Source organism: Panthera onca, chromosome A2 (assembly GCF_046562875.1).
Source record: "Panthera onca isolate mPanOnc1 chromosome A2, mPanOnc1 haplotype 2, whole genome shotgun sequence".
NCBI lineage: Eukaryota > Metazoa > Chordata > Mammalia > Carnivora > Felidae > Panthera > Panthera onca.
This window is the reverse complement of record NC_138340.1, coordinates 109,995,489-110,012,982: the sequence shown is the minus strand read 5'-3', so window position 1 is coordinate 110,012,982 and position 17,494 is coordinate 109,995,489. Positions and strand designations below refer to the sequence as shown.

General features: G+C 35.2%; 1 protein-coding gene across 3 annotated transcripts in view; it reads right to left on the bottom strand.

Moving 5' to 3' along the window:
• AHR (aryl hydrocarbon receptor) overlaps positions 1-17,494 on the bottom strand; it is a 51,466-nt gene that overhangs the window by 507 nt on the left and 33,465 nt on the right. For 2 of the 3 annotated variants that reach the window (XM_060632627.3, XM_060632628.3), the window contains 6 exons: positions 15,884-16,007; positions 15,102-15,232; positions 13,246-13,448; positions 12,375-12,484; positions 11,114-11,255; positions 2,814-4,062 (listed from right to left, as the gene is read on the bottom strand). In XM_060632627.3, the coding sequence (XP_060488610.1) occupies positions 2,814-4,062; positions 11,114-11,255; positions 12,375-12,484; positions 13,246-13,448; positions 15,102-15,232; positions 15,884-16,007 (1,959 nt within the window). The remainder of the gene's footprint in view (positions 1-2,813; positions 4,063-11,113; positions 11,256-12,374; positions 12,485-13,245; positions 13,449-15,101; positions 15,233-15,883; positions 16,008-17,494) is intronic. The other variant, XM_078441598.2, reaches the window with a different exon arrangement.

The window sequence follows — 17,494 nt, the reverse complement described above, 5'->3', positions numbered from 1 at the left end:
TATATTAAAAAGTATTTTTAAAATCTTTGTCTTGCATGTTAAACTTCAGATTCTTTACATCATTCAATGAAGACCAACACAGCAAATATTATGTATTAGCTGCATTTATAACAATTTGGTTTCTCCATTAGATGGTACAGATGTGTGATACATGGGTCTCAGCTCAGAAGTGGTATTAGAGTATTTGATTAACAAATTGCCTTTGGTCTGGATAGGAAATGATGGATCAGAGAGTACCAGTTATGAATCACAGTTAGATATATCCGTCATACATAGGTTGGCTTTGACCAGATTTCATCTCAGGCAAGTTCTGGGTACCAAAGTCTTGACTGCATTCAAAATGACTAGACTGGACTGCAGACGTAGAACTTTTCTATAAGAGGTCATTTCTGATAGAAGCATCTTAATATTCCTAAAATATTACAGCACGGGTATGATTTCCTAAACCATTTTTATTTGTTACAGGCTTTTAGTAAGTGCTATAAAAAAGTATCCTAATTATAGATTTTTATCAAATAAAATGCTTGCTCTTGTCCTCTTATAATGCAAATAGTCTAATGAGTCTACAACTGCTACTAAAAAAAAAAAAAGCAAAACCAGATACATAGTCTGTACGCTTTTATAGATTATAGGGCCTTTGTATTGGATATAGTTAGTGAAAGTTATGGAAATTTTCATATAGATCAAAATCATGCCCTTAATTCCTTGAAACACAGATTTAAAAGATCCTCTAAAACACACATTAAATATATAGTGAAAGTCATATAATCCAGGTCTTCAGTATATGGCAGCTGTGGAGCCTTCAAATGGAAGTTATTATGCAGAGAATGGTAGCCTTTGATTAAGTTATGCTTACCAGTCATTAACACGATGCAGGTCAGCAATTGTCTTGAAGTATGTTATCAAAAACAATGCTATTCAATAAAATAATACTGTGAGCCACGTAGGCAATTTTTAAAAGTAACTCCCTGGGGAAATACATAGGTCTACAGACTTGCTATTAACTCACTGTTCATAAAGAAGTAATACAAAGTGGCAGGGAGGGGAGAAAAAAAAAAACTCGAAAGAACCTGGTAATGAAATTTTAGGTTATGTAAATTATTAAGTTGTCAACAACTTACTCAAGTTACCTATCCATGGTACTTCATAGCAATGTTGTGAGAGTGTACTGAATAATTCTGATATAATTGAAGATGTCAGAAATGAAGATAAGAAAAACTTTCATTACCATTTTCTATCAAAAAACTCCTATACAAGCCAAATGTAAGACAATTACAAATGTTAACTTGAATCTTTGTTGCTAATCTATAATACACAGAAAACAGAAACCACTGAACTTAGTTTAAATCAAGATTTTCTTCAAAAGCCTACTTAATTATACTATAAAATGAACTCAATATTTTCTAACAGAAAAGCATGAATGAAAAAATGATGTATTCCCCAGTGGCCACAGAGAGTAGCTACCGTTACTGTTTAAATCTATATATATATATATATATATATATATATATATACACACATATATATACACACACACACACAATGTTTAAATGTAAAATATATACATAATCTAAAATATATATATACATACATATATGTTTAAATGTAAAAAATATATATACATAATCTAAATATATATATATATATATATATACACATACACACACATATATATATATTTTTTAGATTTAAAGTGTGCTTGCTGCTAGAAGTATTCTGATGACATAAAGATATAGGGGCTCCTGGATGGCTCAGTTGGTAGAGCATGTGAGTTTTGATCTCAGGGTTGTGAGTTCAAGCCCCTTAAAAAATAAGTACAAATTTTGGGGGGTCCTGGGTGGCTCAGCCTGTTAAGTGTCCGACTCTAGATTTCGGCTCAGGTCAGGATCTCACAATTCATAAGTACAAGCCCCGCCATGGGGTTCGGTGCTGACAGTGCAGAGCCTGCTTGGGATTCTCTCTCTCTCCCTCTTTCTCTGCTTCCCCTGCTCGATCTGTCTCTCTCTCAAACAAACAAAACTTCTAGACAAGTAGAAAATTTAGCACAGTACCCAGCTTGACCACATGAGAGAAAGCCAGTAAGTTATGCTTTTTTACAAGATGCTAAAAAAAAAATTCCATCTTGAAGGATAAAATGAGGATTGGGCAGATAACATGGAGGGATTGCCATAGAACACTGAGGAGCCTCAGACTGAATTCAGGGATCACCAAGGACAAAGGTGTCTGAAAAAAGCACAACTGTATTGACTTTAACCTGATTTTAACACATACAAAAAAGATTGAGCTTTAAGAAATTACTTTTAAAAATGCAAATATATATTTGAAGTTTGATATTTAAAAAAAAAGGTTTTTTTTAAGTTTATTTACTTTTGAGAGAGAGAGACAGAGAGTGAGTGGGGGATGGAGACACAGAATTGGAAGTAGGCTCCAGGCTCTGAGTGGTCAACAACAGAGCCCAAAGTGGGGCTGGAACTCACAAACCATGAGATCAAGACCAAAGTTGGACGCTTAACCAACTGAGACACCCAGGCGCCTCTGAACTCTGAATTTTTAAAGGGTCCTGTAATTATTAAGAACAGAGATAAACCAAAGGATCTATTCTAAACAATATATGACATACTCATGTTGCTGTAGCCCTTGATTTTTTCCTCCTTGGCTGTTCAGTTAAAAAAGATCTATTAGTATTAGTAACACACTACTACTGGAAAAGTACTGGCTTATTAAAAAATAGTCACATAAAAAATTTATAATTGAGGTCTATAAATGTAAGAAGAATCACTAAAAAGGTTTACTCAGCCTGAGAAAACCCTTACCTTGTTTAAAAATGCCTGTGGGTCCGGCATTGTTGGATTGTACCGCATCTGGGCCTCGTGGCCGTGCGGAGGTTCCGGCTGGCACTGGTACATGGACACAGCCCCGGCATAACACGTCTGAGGAGTTACTATGGGCGACTCTGGAGTAAGTCCGTGTGTTTGGTTCTCAGGAGCTTGTAAACACGTGAAAAAATCTTCTAAATTAGAAGTAGTAGGGTACGGGGATGGTTCGAAGTTCCCTAAGGGAAAGTCTAACTGTGGCCCCTGGGAATGTTGTGGCAGCACAGACTGATCACAGGGGATAAAGTTGTGTGTATAAGGCATAGCATCCGTCTCAGATTTGTAGGGACACTCTTGACTGGTCCCAGGTAAGTCTGAAAGGACATTATACTGCTGTAGCTCTTGCTGTGGACAACCAAAAGGCACAGACTGGTTAGCGCTCCAATTGGCAAACATGCCATTAACTTGCATATGCTGCATTTTCTGACACAGTTGTTGCTGCTGCTCCGATGCTAGGAGGTTTTGCTGGTGCTGCAGCCGCTGCTGCTGCTGTTCTAGCTGCAGGTGCTCCTGTACCATACAACTTGAGTTCACAGCCACGGCCTGTTGCTGCTGGTAACCGGGACACTGGAAGGCAGGCTTGCTTAAAGAATCTTGGACATAGGTCAGGATTTCATCTGTGAGGTCAATATCTCTGAAGTCATCCTCACCAGAAAAGTCAGTTCTGAAAAATTCCTCATTCTGTTGCATGTCTTTGATATCTTCAAAATCAATGCCTAGGTGTTTCATAATGCTGTACAAGTCACTATTTCTGTTGTCTGCAAAGGGCCCTGATTGACCTCCAGAGATTGCTGGGTTCATATCCTGAGACTGACCTATTTGCTCATGTTTCAGGATACTGTTATTTCCCACTGGTGCCATACTGTCTTGCCAATTACTGCATTCATTCATAGGTTCGTTAAAAAGATTTCTTTCAAAAGCTGTGTTACTGGAAGCAGGATAGAGATAAATAGACTCATCTTGTTGCATCATGGCACCCAGGAGGGAATTGGGATTGAAAGATTCCTTATTTAGAGTTGATGTGGTAGCAGACTCTCTTCCACAAGCAGTAGTTTTAGTCCTCACTGGTAAGGGATCCATCATGGGAGGAAAAGGGTTATTTACCTGGTATAACACAGCTTCTCCAGAAGTAAACATAAAAGGCAACTTCATAGTTCGTTTTCGTAAATGCTCTGTTCCTTCTTCATCTCTAAAATTGGGTATGAGAAAAAAAAAAAGTTATATCAAACACTTAGAAAAATGTAATAGAAAAACAATATAAAAGCAAAATACATTGTAATTGAGTTTGATCTGGAGCATGAACTTTACTTTGACATAAATGTTCCAGATAACAAGTGTTAGAAAACTTGTTAGAAAAATTTAAGTCATTTAGAATTTATCCCAGAATTTAGTCATTATATCCATTCTCAGTTTCCACCCCTGAAATCCTCCTGAAAAAAATAAATTCAAAGTGGAATAAAGATCCAACTATAAAAACAAACTATAACACTTAGGAATTAACCATCCCAGCCAAGGCAACCCCTGTGCAGAGCAACTAGGGACTCCTTGCCCTCTACAGCACTAGTCATTCAGCCAAATGTGCCAGAGACATGCAACCTACATAGGAGATCTTCCTACACAAGTCTGCTCCTTCAAGATTGGGAGTACCTGTTAAACCTAATGAGAAAGTCAAAATGAGAAAATAGGATAACACTTCGAACAAAAGAGTAAGACAAAACTTGAGAAAAACTAAACAAAATGGAGATAAACAATCTACCTGATAAAGAGTTCAAAGAAATGCTCACTGGACTTGGGAGAAGAGTAGACAAACTCAGTGACTGCTTCAGCCAAGAGACATAAAATATAAAAAAAAAAAAATCAGAGTTTAATACAATAACTAAAATGAAAAATACAGAAGGAATCAACAACAGGTCAGACGATGCAGAAGAATGGATCAGTGATCTGGAGCACAGGTAATGGAAAGTAGGCAAGGAGAACAGCAAAAAGAAAAAGGATAAGTTAAGGGGTCTCTGAGACAACATCAAACACACAAACATTCACATTATAGGGCTCCTAGAAGAAGAAGACAGAAGGAAAGGGACTGAAAAATTCCCTAAACTGAGGAAGGAAACAGGTTTTCTGGTCCAGGAAGCAGCCAAACTCTGCAGGCCAGAAGGGGCTGTCATTAGATATTCCAAGTACTGAAAGGAAAGAAACCTACAGCAAGGCTATCACTCAGAATTGAAGAAGAGATGAAAACTTTCCCACACAAAAGTTAAAGGGAATTCATCACCACTAAACCACTTAAAAGAAATGTAAAGGGACTTCTTTCAGGAAAAAATAGGTCACAACAAGAAGTGAGAAAATTAAGAAAGGAAAATTGTCACTGGCAAACCTAGAGTACAGGCAGGAGATCAATCATTTATAAATGCATGATTTAACCTTATGATGATGAAAAGACAAAAGTAGTAAAAATGAATTAGATCTAAATATTAGTTTAGGTAATCAAAGATAAAACATACCATCAAATATATAAAAAATGGAGAGGGCAGCAAAAACATAGTACTTTTAGAAATGTGTTCAAACTTAAGCAACCATCAACCATCAACTTAATATAAACTGCTATATACTTGGGATGTTATATATGAACCTTAAGGTTACTGCAGACCAAAAATATGTAAAAGATTTAAAAAATAATATCAAATAAAGAGAAAGAAATCCAAGTATGACACTGAAGAAAGATACCCATCAGAAGGGAAGCAAGAAAATAAGAAGGGAAAAGAGAAGAACTACAAAAAAAAAATCAGAACAGTGAACACAATGGCAATTAATGTATTAATTAAATATAAATGGTCTAAATGCTTCAATCAAAAGATACAAGGTGACTGGAAAAAAAACAAGACCCATCTATATGCTACCTATAAGAGACTAACTTCAGACTAAAGACAAATTCAGACTAAAAGTGAAGGGATATGAAAATATTTTCCATGCAAATGAAAGCAAAATAAAATAAGCTGGGGTAACAATACTTAAAAGACAAAATACATTTTAAAACAAAGACTATAACAAGAGACAAGGAAGGCATTGCATAATGATAAAGGGATCAATCCAACAAAAGGATATAACAAATGCAAATATCTATGCACCTAGTAGAGGATCAGTAAATATATGAAGCCTAAATGAAAGACATAAAGGGACACAAAATGACAGTAATACAACAGTAGTAGGGGACTTGAGCACCCCACTTACATCAGTGGATAAATCATCTGGGCAAAACATTAATGAGGAAACAGTGGCTTTGAATGATACATTAGACCAGATGGAGTTAATCTATAACAGGGAATTCCATCTAAAAGAAGTAGAATGCACATTCAAATGCACACAGAACATTCTCTAAGACGGATCATGTTAAGTCACAAAACTAGTGTCAGTAAATTTGAGACTGAAATCCAAACAAGGATTTTTTCTGACCACAGATAAATGAAACTAGAAATCAACTGTAAGGAAAAAAAAAAAAAAAAAAAAAACCTAGAAAAAACACAAATACATGGAGGCTGAACAACAGGGTATTAAAAAACCAAAGGAATGACAAAGAAATGAAAAAGGAAATCAGAAAATACCTGGACACAAATGAAAATGGAAATACAGTGGTCCAAATCTTTGGGACACAGCCAAAGTAGTTCTAAGTAGTTGAAACCAATACAGGCCTATCTCAAGAAACCAGGAAAATCTGAAACAAATCTAACCCTTCACCCAAAGCAACTAGAAAAAGAATAAACACAAAGTTAGAAGGAAGGAAATACTAAAGATCAGAGCAGAAATACATGAAATAGAGACTATAAAGAAATGATTAATGAAACCAACAGCCTTTGTAAAGATAATCAATAAAACTTTAGCGAGGATCTAGAAAAAAAGAGAGAAAATGCAAATAAATAAAATCAGAAATAAAAGAAGTAACAACCAACCCTACAGAAATATGAGAGACTATATGAAAAATTGTATGCCGACAAATTGGAAAACAAAAACAAAACCAAATGATTAGGACTGCACCAAAATAAAAAGCTTCTGCAAAGTGAAAAAAACAATCAACAAAATGAAAAGACAACCTACTGAATAGAAGATATTTGCAAATGATGTATCTAATAAGGGGTTAATATCCAAAATATATAAATAATTCATACAACTTACCAAAAAGAATCTGATTAAAAAGAGAACCTGATAGACATTTTTCCAGGGAAGATAACAGACGACTAACAGACAGATGAAAAGATGTTCAACATCACTAATTATCAGGGAAATGCACATCAAAACTACAATGAGATACCACCTCACACCAGTTTGAATGGCTACCATCAAAAACAAGAAATAACAAGTGGTAGTGAGGGTGTGGAGGAAAGGGAGCCCTCATGCACTGTTGGTGGGAATGTAAACTGGCACAGCCACTGTGGAAAACAGTATAGAAGCTCCTCAAAAAATTAAAAAAATAACCACCACGCAATTCAGTAATTTCACTGCTGGGTGTTTACCCAAAGAAAATGAAAACACTAACTCAAAAGGAGAGAGACACCCTTATGTTTATTACAACACTGCTTACGATAGCCAAAATATGGAAGCAACCTATTGAACAGAAGAGAGGATAAAGAAGATATGGTATATTGCTCAGCCATAAAAAAGAATGAAATCCTGCTATCTATAAAAACATGGATGGACCTACAAGGTGTTACACTAAGTGAAAGTTAGAGAAAGATGAATAGCATATGATTTCACTTACATGGAATCTAGAAAACTAACAAAACACACACACACAAAAACAGATACAGTTTCATAAATAGAGAACAAATTGGTGGTTGCCAGACTGAAGGTGCTGGGAGGATGGGTTAAATAGACAAATGGGATTAAGAGGTATAAACTCCCAGTTATAATAAATTATGGGGATGAAAAGTACGACACAGGGAATACGGTCAATAATACTGTAATAACTTTATATGCTGACAGATGGCAGCTACACTTACGGTAAGCACTACATAATGTGTATCATTGTTGAATCACTATGTTGTACATTCGAAACTAATAAAATATTGTATGTTAATTATACTTAAAAAATCTCAGAAATCTGAGTGGGAAGAGTCATGTGTAAATAAAATGTAGAATCTCTATAGGAAAATACTAGCATAATTGACATAAAAATTAAAAATCTTACATGGCACAAGCATTCATAAATCAAGTTTATACATGGATAAAACGTGTCATGTTTGTAATTTCACATGTATACTACATATAGTATGTGTGTGTATAAATATATCCAACTTAACACCCATAGGAAGTAAAGAGCTCCAATGAGGACCCAGAGAGAAGCAAACAACATAGGAGAAAATAGACAAACAATATGAACGGACAATTCATAGAAGGAAAATGCCCTAGAAAGATACAAAAGATGTCCTGCCTCATTGGTAATGAGAAAATGCAACCAATAACCTTTGAATAACTAACAAGCAAACTCAAATAGTAAAAATATGAACAGCCCAAATGAAACCACTGATAAATGAAGAGCACTATACCTGCAATAGAACATAGATTCTTTACCAGAGTACATGGGATATGTTACTAACACTGACTATATATTTAACCATAAAACATTTGATCATAAATGATACAAAAAATACAAATTTCAAAACACTGACATCACACACAGAATGTTTTCTAACTTCAGTGGAATTGATGTAAAATTCAATAACAAAAACACCAGGGGCACCTGGGTGGCTCAGTCGGTTGAGTGTCCAACTTCGGCTCAGATCACAATCTCAAGGTTCATGGGTTCAAGCCCCACATTGGGCTCTGTGCTGACAGCACAGAGCCTGGAGCCTGCTTTGGATTCTGTGTCTCCCTATCTCTCTGCCCCTCCCCCACTCACGTGCACTTGCTCTAGAAGACATTAAGAAAATTTTTTTTTAAAACAAAAAACCCAGAAAATCCCCAATGTAAAAAGTACATACTACTATATTTAAAAATCATGAATAGAAAAAACAAGACACATCAAAACACAAGGACTGTAGTTAAAGTTGTGCTTAAGGGGGAATTGATAAAGGCTGGAAAAATAGCAAATATACCCAAAGAGGGTAGAAGGAAAAAAGTAATAAGCAGATATAAATGCAGCAGAAAACAAGCAAACAATAGGAAAAATCAACAAACCAAAAGTTGGATCCTTGAGAGGATTAGAAACTAATGGCTTTGTAGCAATATTATTTGAGAAGGCACAGTTTGCTAATAACAATGTTTCTTTAAAAGTCAGTACAGATACTACAAAATGAAAAGGAAATACAGCATAAAAGAGAAAAATCATCATCATGTTAATGAATCCAGAAATATTTAACAAAATTCAGCACCCATCATGATAACATTTAGTAAACTAAAGAGAAGGGAAGCTCTTAAATTAAAAACATATATATATATATACACACACACACATATATACACACACACACTAATATATATATTATACGTATATATACATGAGTGTACATATACTTAAACAAAAATATATATTTAGTAGCAAAATGTATATAATCTATATGGATATATGAATATAATGTATATAAATACAGAATATATGTATATATGTATGCATGTAGTATCTAGATATTGTATATGTGTGTATACATACACACACGTGTGTGTGTGTGTGTGTGTGTGTATATATAATTTAATAGCAAAAGCACTACCACAACATCATACTTGATGGTAAAATATTAAAAGATTCCCCCTGAGACTGGTAATAAGACAAAAACAAAACCTGATATCATTATTTTTTTCACATTTTACTGAGGGCCTAACCAGTGCAATAAAGGAATTTTAAAAAATAATAAATGTCTAAAGATTAAAAAAATTATTGCAAATGTTATGTAGTAAATTGTGAAGGATCCAGACACTTATGAGAATAAGTGGATTTCAATAAGTTCACTGAATACAAGCCAGCATTAAAAAATTCAACGATTAGAAACTGGTGTACACATGCATACTATTCTTTTTAATGTTTTATTTATTTATTTTTTTGACCAAAAGAGTGGAAGGGGGAGAACAGACAGAGAATCTCAAGCAGGCTCCATGATGTCAGTACAAGAACCTGACTTGGGGCTTGATCTCACGAACCATGAGATCATGACCTGAGCTGAAATCAAGAGCTGGATACTTAACTGACTGAGCCACCCAGGCACCACACCATGCACACCATTTAAAAACAGCATCACAAAACATCAAACAACTAGAAATAAAATTAAGAAAAAGATATGTAAGAGTCAGGTAAGAAAAATACAACCCATTATTAAGATAAAGACATAGGTACAGACTCATGTACCCATATGCACATACATATATTAACCATGTTCAAGGGTTGGAAGAGTCAGTATTGTAAAGACGCTGATTATCCCAAAATAAGCTCTAGTTTCAATGCTATTCCGTTCAAAATCACAACAGATACTCCGGTGAAATCTGACAACTTATTTCTAAAATATAAAGGATAAAGAAGAGAGGAGACAATGCTAGAGGAGAACAAAAATTCCTCAACTAATATGGAAAGCTGACACACAAATATCAAGATTTATTATAAAGATGTAGTAATAAAGATAATGTGCTATTGAGGTGAAAACAGACAAGTAGACTAATGGAATCCAAAAACAGAACCACAGACACAATCCCCTGATCAAAATGCAGTGGAGCAGGGAAAAAAAGCAGCCTTGTCAATAAGTGATTCTGATCAACTGGATATACATATAAAGGAAAATATTAATATTGATCTTACCTCAAGTCACATACAAACAAAACATCAGCTCTCTAGAGCGTAGAAAACATTTCTAATACAAATATCTGACAAAATGCTTATTTACAGAATCTATATGAAACACAAAAACCTCTGCTTGTTTAGAAAACATGTACTAAACACAGGACTGTTATGCATTTATTTTATATATGGCACTAGCTTTTCATCTTTCCTTCATACATCAGAAAAAAACCTGGAGTTTTCTTTGGTTATTCTCTTTCTGTAATTCCACCTATTTAGTTGTTCAATAAAGTTTGTCAATTCTGTCTTCTCAATGTCCTTCATTTATGCCTTGTTTCTTTACATATTTTCAGTTTTTACTTCCAGAGAAAATTCTCATAGAATTTATTTTGAGGTTTTCATGTAAGAGGATTTAAAAACCAAAGTGTTATTAAAAAAAAAAAAAAAAAAGAAATGAAGACATGAAACATTTTGTCTTTGTACTTACGTCAGTGGTCTCTGAGTTGCAATGATATAATCTGGTCTTCCATTTTTATACACTAAGCGTGCATTAGACTGAACCCAGGTCCATCGATTGTCTTTGGTGAGAAGCCTGAATACTATCATGCCACTTTCTCCAGTCTTAATCACTAAAACAAAATCCAAAAATTATCAAACCTGAAAACAACATTTTAATTCTTTTTAATGTTTGTTTATTTCTGAGAGACAGAGACACAGCATGAGTGAGGAAAGGGCTGAGAGACAGGAAGACACAGAATCTGAAGCAAGCTCCAGGCTCTGAGCTGTCAGCACAGAGCCCCACGTGGGGATCGAACTCAAGAACCATAAGATCATGATTTGACACGAAGTCAGTCGCTTAACTGACTGAGCCACCCAAGTGCCCCTGAAATCAACATTTTAAAGAAAACCTCTGAAACAAAGCCCTTATGACATATTTTTTGGACATATTTCTTTTATCACCAAAGATGATATATGTCTTGATAACTTTAAACACAATATATTAAAATGTATGGAAACAGTTCTTCAGAGTTGTTTATTTTCTACTACAGACTAAACATTATTTAAAAAAAAAATTTTTCTTAATGTTTATTTTTCAGAGAGAGAGACAGAGCACGAGGTAGGAAGAGGCAGAGAGACAGCGGGGACACAGAATCCGAAGGAGGCTCCAGGCTCTGAGCTGTCAGCAAAGAGCCCGACATGGGGCTCGAACTCCCAAACCATGAGATCATGACTTGAGCCGAAGTCAGTCGCTTAACCGACTGAGCCACCCAGGCGCCCCAAGACTAAATTTATTATTTAGTAGATTAAAGGGAAGATTAAATCAGAAAATTCTGGTAATACATCTAACTACAGAGAGGGTACACAATTTGGGGAAAACAAAACTATTAAAATTAATTTCATTTTAAAAAGGGAATGTTTCTACCACTTAGGATTTTATTTAACCATTTTAAAGCATAATCTATATTAGCATAGATTTATAAATTAACGATACCATTTAAAATGCCGTTAAAAATTGAGCAAAACATTGGGCAAAATGTTCATTTTCATAGTAATTAAAGTACTAGACTCTTGCATGGTAAGTGTAAGGCAGTTAATAAATTGAGTGTAATTCAGGTTAATCATAATGGTTTGACATCAACTGTAAGTTTATCCAGTTGCTTTAAACTCATTACCTTTTGTGAAATTGGAAACATGTACTAGAATATATGCAGTTTTTTGGGACACATTCATAACAAAATACAACTTACTCCGGATATGGTACTCTGCACAATAAAGCATATCAGCAGCATGAATAAATTGATATCCTGATCCTCTCATGCACAACTCTGCTTCAGTGTAGCCTAAAACAAGTTTTCCTCTGTTTAAAAAAAAAAAAAAAAAAGGTAAATAAGAAATTAAAATTTAACATAAATGAAATAACCTAATTGATCAGCTATATGCTATTTTCTGCACTGTTTTCCTTGATTCAGAATTTCATATGAGCAGTAGAAAAAACCATATTCATGCAAGTGCTCTCTTTTGTTTATGACTGTTAATACCAGTTTTATTTTCTTCCTCTGAAAAAAAAAAAAAAACTGTTGAAAATTAGCATGGCTAAAGATGAATCTAACAGAGTAGATTATGTAGGTAAAACAGAATCTTTAATAAAAACCTAGAAAGCATATACTCCATTTCAAGGGGCAAAGCTTTTCACATCTGTCTGCATTCCTGTATTAGGGGAAAACCAATTATAGGTTTTGACACAGTATGAATGCTAATATCACAGTCTACCTCATAATTTTCTGGAAGTTACTCAACTTCTAGGGCTAAAAATCAAATAGAGTCTGTGCATTAAAAAATGTAAAACAAACCAACAAATGTCATCAGGATAGTGAATCTTACTAATACAAGCAAATCATCTTTATGACACAGAAACTGTGACAAGTATCGTAAAAAAAATTACAAGAGGATTTGTGAGCCTGATGAAATTATTTTAAAAGGAAACACTGAAAGAGTATGAAATAACAGCTAATTTAATAATAAACATTATAATTTACACTACATGTTTTACATACTAAAAGAGATTTGCTACAACAAAATATACGTTTAATGAAAGAAAACTGAACAAGTTTTACTTACTTGGCATCACAACCAGTAGGTGTAAAGTCCAATTTGTGTTTGGTTCTAAAGATGAAGTTTTTGGTTCGAATTTCAAGTATGGAGGGTGGCTGCAGTGGAGTAGCTATTGCAAACAAAGCCAACTGAGGTGGAAGGATTGACCCATCTTTGCCTTTCTTGTTCTGTCCGTGAAGATACTTTAACCTCCCCTGGAAATTCATTGCCTTTAAAAAACCAAAACCGGCTTATTAAAATTAACCCTTTAAAACTGTTAATTTCCAAAGGCTCAATCATGGCCATTTCCAGTGTTGTTGATAATTCCATAAAAGTTCCTGAGGCTGACTGATGTTACTTCCATTCTTTTCTCCACAAGAAGCCCATTATAATTATCCCAAAAGGCAATACGAATTAGATGCTAAAGGGGCAGCCCAATAAGGTACTCCTTTTTAACTGTCACAACAAAAATACCCGTATCATCTTCTGAGCTCACAAATGCCCTGTCATTCACACCTAGAGGACGTAGCTCCTTCCCCCCGTGGCATTCAATACATGTTTCCTGAATGAACGAATAATGCTAAAGTCATCAAGTACACATTAATTTTCAAATAGAGATGAGCTATATTCCACAGCTCATGCTCTATTTCATAACTCATGGCAATCTTTCATATACAGATAAAATGCAATTTCATTAAAATGCTAAAATTAATCATAAAATCACATAAAGAATGCAGAACTCAAAGTAACAATAAAGGGTACTTTTAGAAAGAAGATCGAGGAAACAAAGATGATTTAAACGTGAACATGATCAACTTAGTTGCTTAAAACAGTATTAATCAGGCTGAGGGATGATTCTGACCTCAGTATGATATGGTAGCAGCACAATGAACCAAAGACCCAATTACACAAATTCCACCTGAGAAATACATATTAGCTGATCATCAGTACTAGGAAAGCTATCTCAAAGCACAATTCTAACTCTGGGTCAGCAAAATTATCTTCAGAAATAAACACATTAACAAAAATCACTGTTTGCTAATAATGTTTAAGATCTGGTTACTTCAAATTCCTGCTAATTCACAAGAGTAATATGCACTATGCTTTGTACTGTCTTCTGTGCCTAGTGGAGTGCACTTCCTTAAGGACAAACACAGTATGAATCTGAGCATCCTGCGAAAGCTGCTCCCTGATTATCCTGTTCAGGTGTTCAGAACAACAGCATCTCATACCAGATGACTACTTTGCAATCATGAATATACAAACATTTTTCTTTCTTTTTAAATGTTTTTATTTATTTTTTTAGAGAGAGACTGCAAGCAGGGGAGGGGCAGAGAGAGAGTAAGACACAATCTGGAGCAGGCTCCAGGCTCCAAGCTGTCAGCACAGAGCCCAACACGAGGTTCAAACCCACAAACCATGAGATCATAACCTGAGCCTAAGCCGGACGCTTAACTGACTGATTTACCCAGGTGGCCCTACAACCATTTTTCTATATGGCAGTTACTGTAGCTGTGTAGCAAAGGACATGATGATTTTCTGTTCAGCAGGAATCAAATGCAAAGAGGGTTTAAAGCAACAGTCTGCTGCTAAACGGCTACTAAGTTGTCTTTTACATAAAAAAGTCCCAGAAATATTTTGCCAAGATACAAAGTCCATGTTATTTCACTCAGCCTTTGTTACTATATCCTAAAAGATCGAGATTTGGAGTTATGGAAAATACTAGAAATCTGAAAAAAAAAAAAGTTACTTTCCTTCATGCAATTATTTTATAAAGGAGGTTTTTAAAATCAAACTCAAATCTAACCGAAGAAAATGGTTTTGACATTTATTTCTTACTTTCTGAACTGCAATTGCCAGTATCATAAGATTTTGCACCTTACCAGGAAACCGGATGAATTATCCAGGAGACACCTTAGTCGGCACACGAAGCTCCTCTCCATAAAGGAAGAGTTTTCTGGAGGAAGCTGGTCTGGGTTATAACAGACTGCTGGCTGTGGGAGGCCATTAGCTTCTAGAGAAATAATAGCAACACAAATTTACATCCCATTTTGCTGTACAATCAGGTGTTTTGGGATAGATAAAATTTGTGTTAATTTCTTAACCGGATTCTATTCTGAATACAAAAATGAAGAATCATTTTCAGAAGAGGAGCTAATGAAAAGAAATACACATACAGAATATCACTTTGACTACACAGAACTTCACCTACTCAGTTTTGTTTTTATTTCTATTGTCAATAATCTTCATATTCTCTAACACTTTTTATCTTCTTAACACCTTCACACATTTCTAAAAGCATTGATTGAGAAAAGATTTTACCCTTGGATTTTTATTTGGTGCATTTTACAGACAGAACAACTTCTACACACTCCAGGATCAACCTTATACATTCCTTCCAATCTTTCAAAAGTTATTTGTATAAAATATATTACCAAGTATGGTAACACTTCTTCGCTTGAAATTCATCAATGGGGGTCATTTGTCAAAATATTCCTTAGGTCTTCAGTCTGTGACTTGACTGTGACATACAACTGCAGACTCCTGTCTTTCCACTTCTTCCCAACCTTAACCAAGGAGTTATATGCCTCCAAAGGTTCTCTGCCTCCTTTCACAGACTTACATTAAAAACTCCCCAACACTATCTTTCGGTAAACATTCTTACCATCAATTCTTTGTCCAGAGTCTGCACACTGCGTAGGGTTTAATGTCCAGTGCAGCTGACGCTGAAATTCAGGTCGATCTTCAGTGTGAATAAGTTCATACACACTCTGGTGTATGACATCAGACTAAAGAAAAAACATAGAGGGAAATTTTTTTAAAGCTGTGATTAAAAAAATGTGTCTTACTAAGTTAATTTCAAAATGTAGCTACATTACGGGGTGGTCGTTAATGGTGATGAATGCACATGAATCAGACAGATGATCACAGAGCTGTCCAGTCATCCAAGACAGGAAAAGCTAGAGAGAGGGGAGCACTGTCACTAGTGAGCAAGAGTTCCTTGCCATCACTTCCCTAGCTGAATGCTCTTCAATTATAGAAGTCAACTCTTCACTCCTTCATGGCAACACATTAAGTTCTGTGTCTTTTTAGCCACTTCTTGATCTTTTAAATCCTATTTCTTTTACAAACGGTTGTCTGAAAATCCAGTTGTCTTAGACTTCTCTAAGCTTAAAAGTATTAAATTATTTCCTTCACTGTCCTCTAATGACTTTCTTTAACGTTAAATTTTTATTTCCGGTCCACTCTGGAAGAATAAGGGATTATACCTCTACCAGGTCAGAATCCTTCTTCTACCACTTGACTCTCCACAAGATAGGCTTTGTCTCAGAGCCAGGTTCCGCTGGTTTAGCTATCTAGACTTAAACCTCCTTGTGAACGTAACTAGCATTAAACCATCTCTATGCAGTCCATTACCCAATTACCAGAGTTCTTCTCTGAAACACAGACTGTAGCACAGGTTCCCTTAAAAAAAAAGCTTAGAGGCTTCCACTGTGTACTTAACAGAGTATAAACTTCAGTCGGTTTAACAGTGTAGACACTGTTACTCAAGCCAGCAGTCTCAGCATCACCTGTGAGATTGTTTGACATACGAATTCATAGGCCCCACTCTGACGCACTAAATCAGAGTATGTCGGAGTGGGGACCAAAGATTTTAGTTTTGCATCAAGTTCTTCCAGTGAGTCTTAACACATTAGAATTTAAGAACTAGCGATACATAAGAATAGCTAGCAGTCAAGTGTACTTACAAAGTGTTCTCACATCATATCAGATGCTCTTGTCCCTCAAATACGACAAACACCACTCCATTTATGCACCATTTATTCAAGAACATTAAACAAACCAAATACATTCATCTCTTTAAGCACTTCCAGTCTACTGCTTAGAGTAGTGCTTCTATCTCTTCTTTCCTGTGCTCCTCCTACACTCAAGCCCACCCTCTGAATCTTATGCTTAAATACCATTTGCATCAGGAAAGCTTCCATTATCAGCATTAAGTCAGAATTAAAGATATAAACCATGGTATTTTGCCTGTACCTTTACATATCACCTCATTCATTTCAGAGCTGCCGCATGCCCTCCATAGTATCCATAACTAATTTGATGGCAAATAATCTCCTGTCTGCCCCCCATCCAATGTTTCTATATATGAGATTCCTTAATAAGTGAAAGATGAAACACAATATCCATGAATCTCATAAAACATTTAAGAAAATTATAATGCAGTAAATTATTAATAGTATAGAAACTATTAGCTGCAAAAAGATGATTTTTA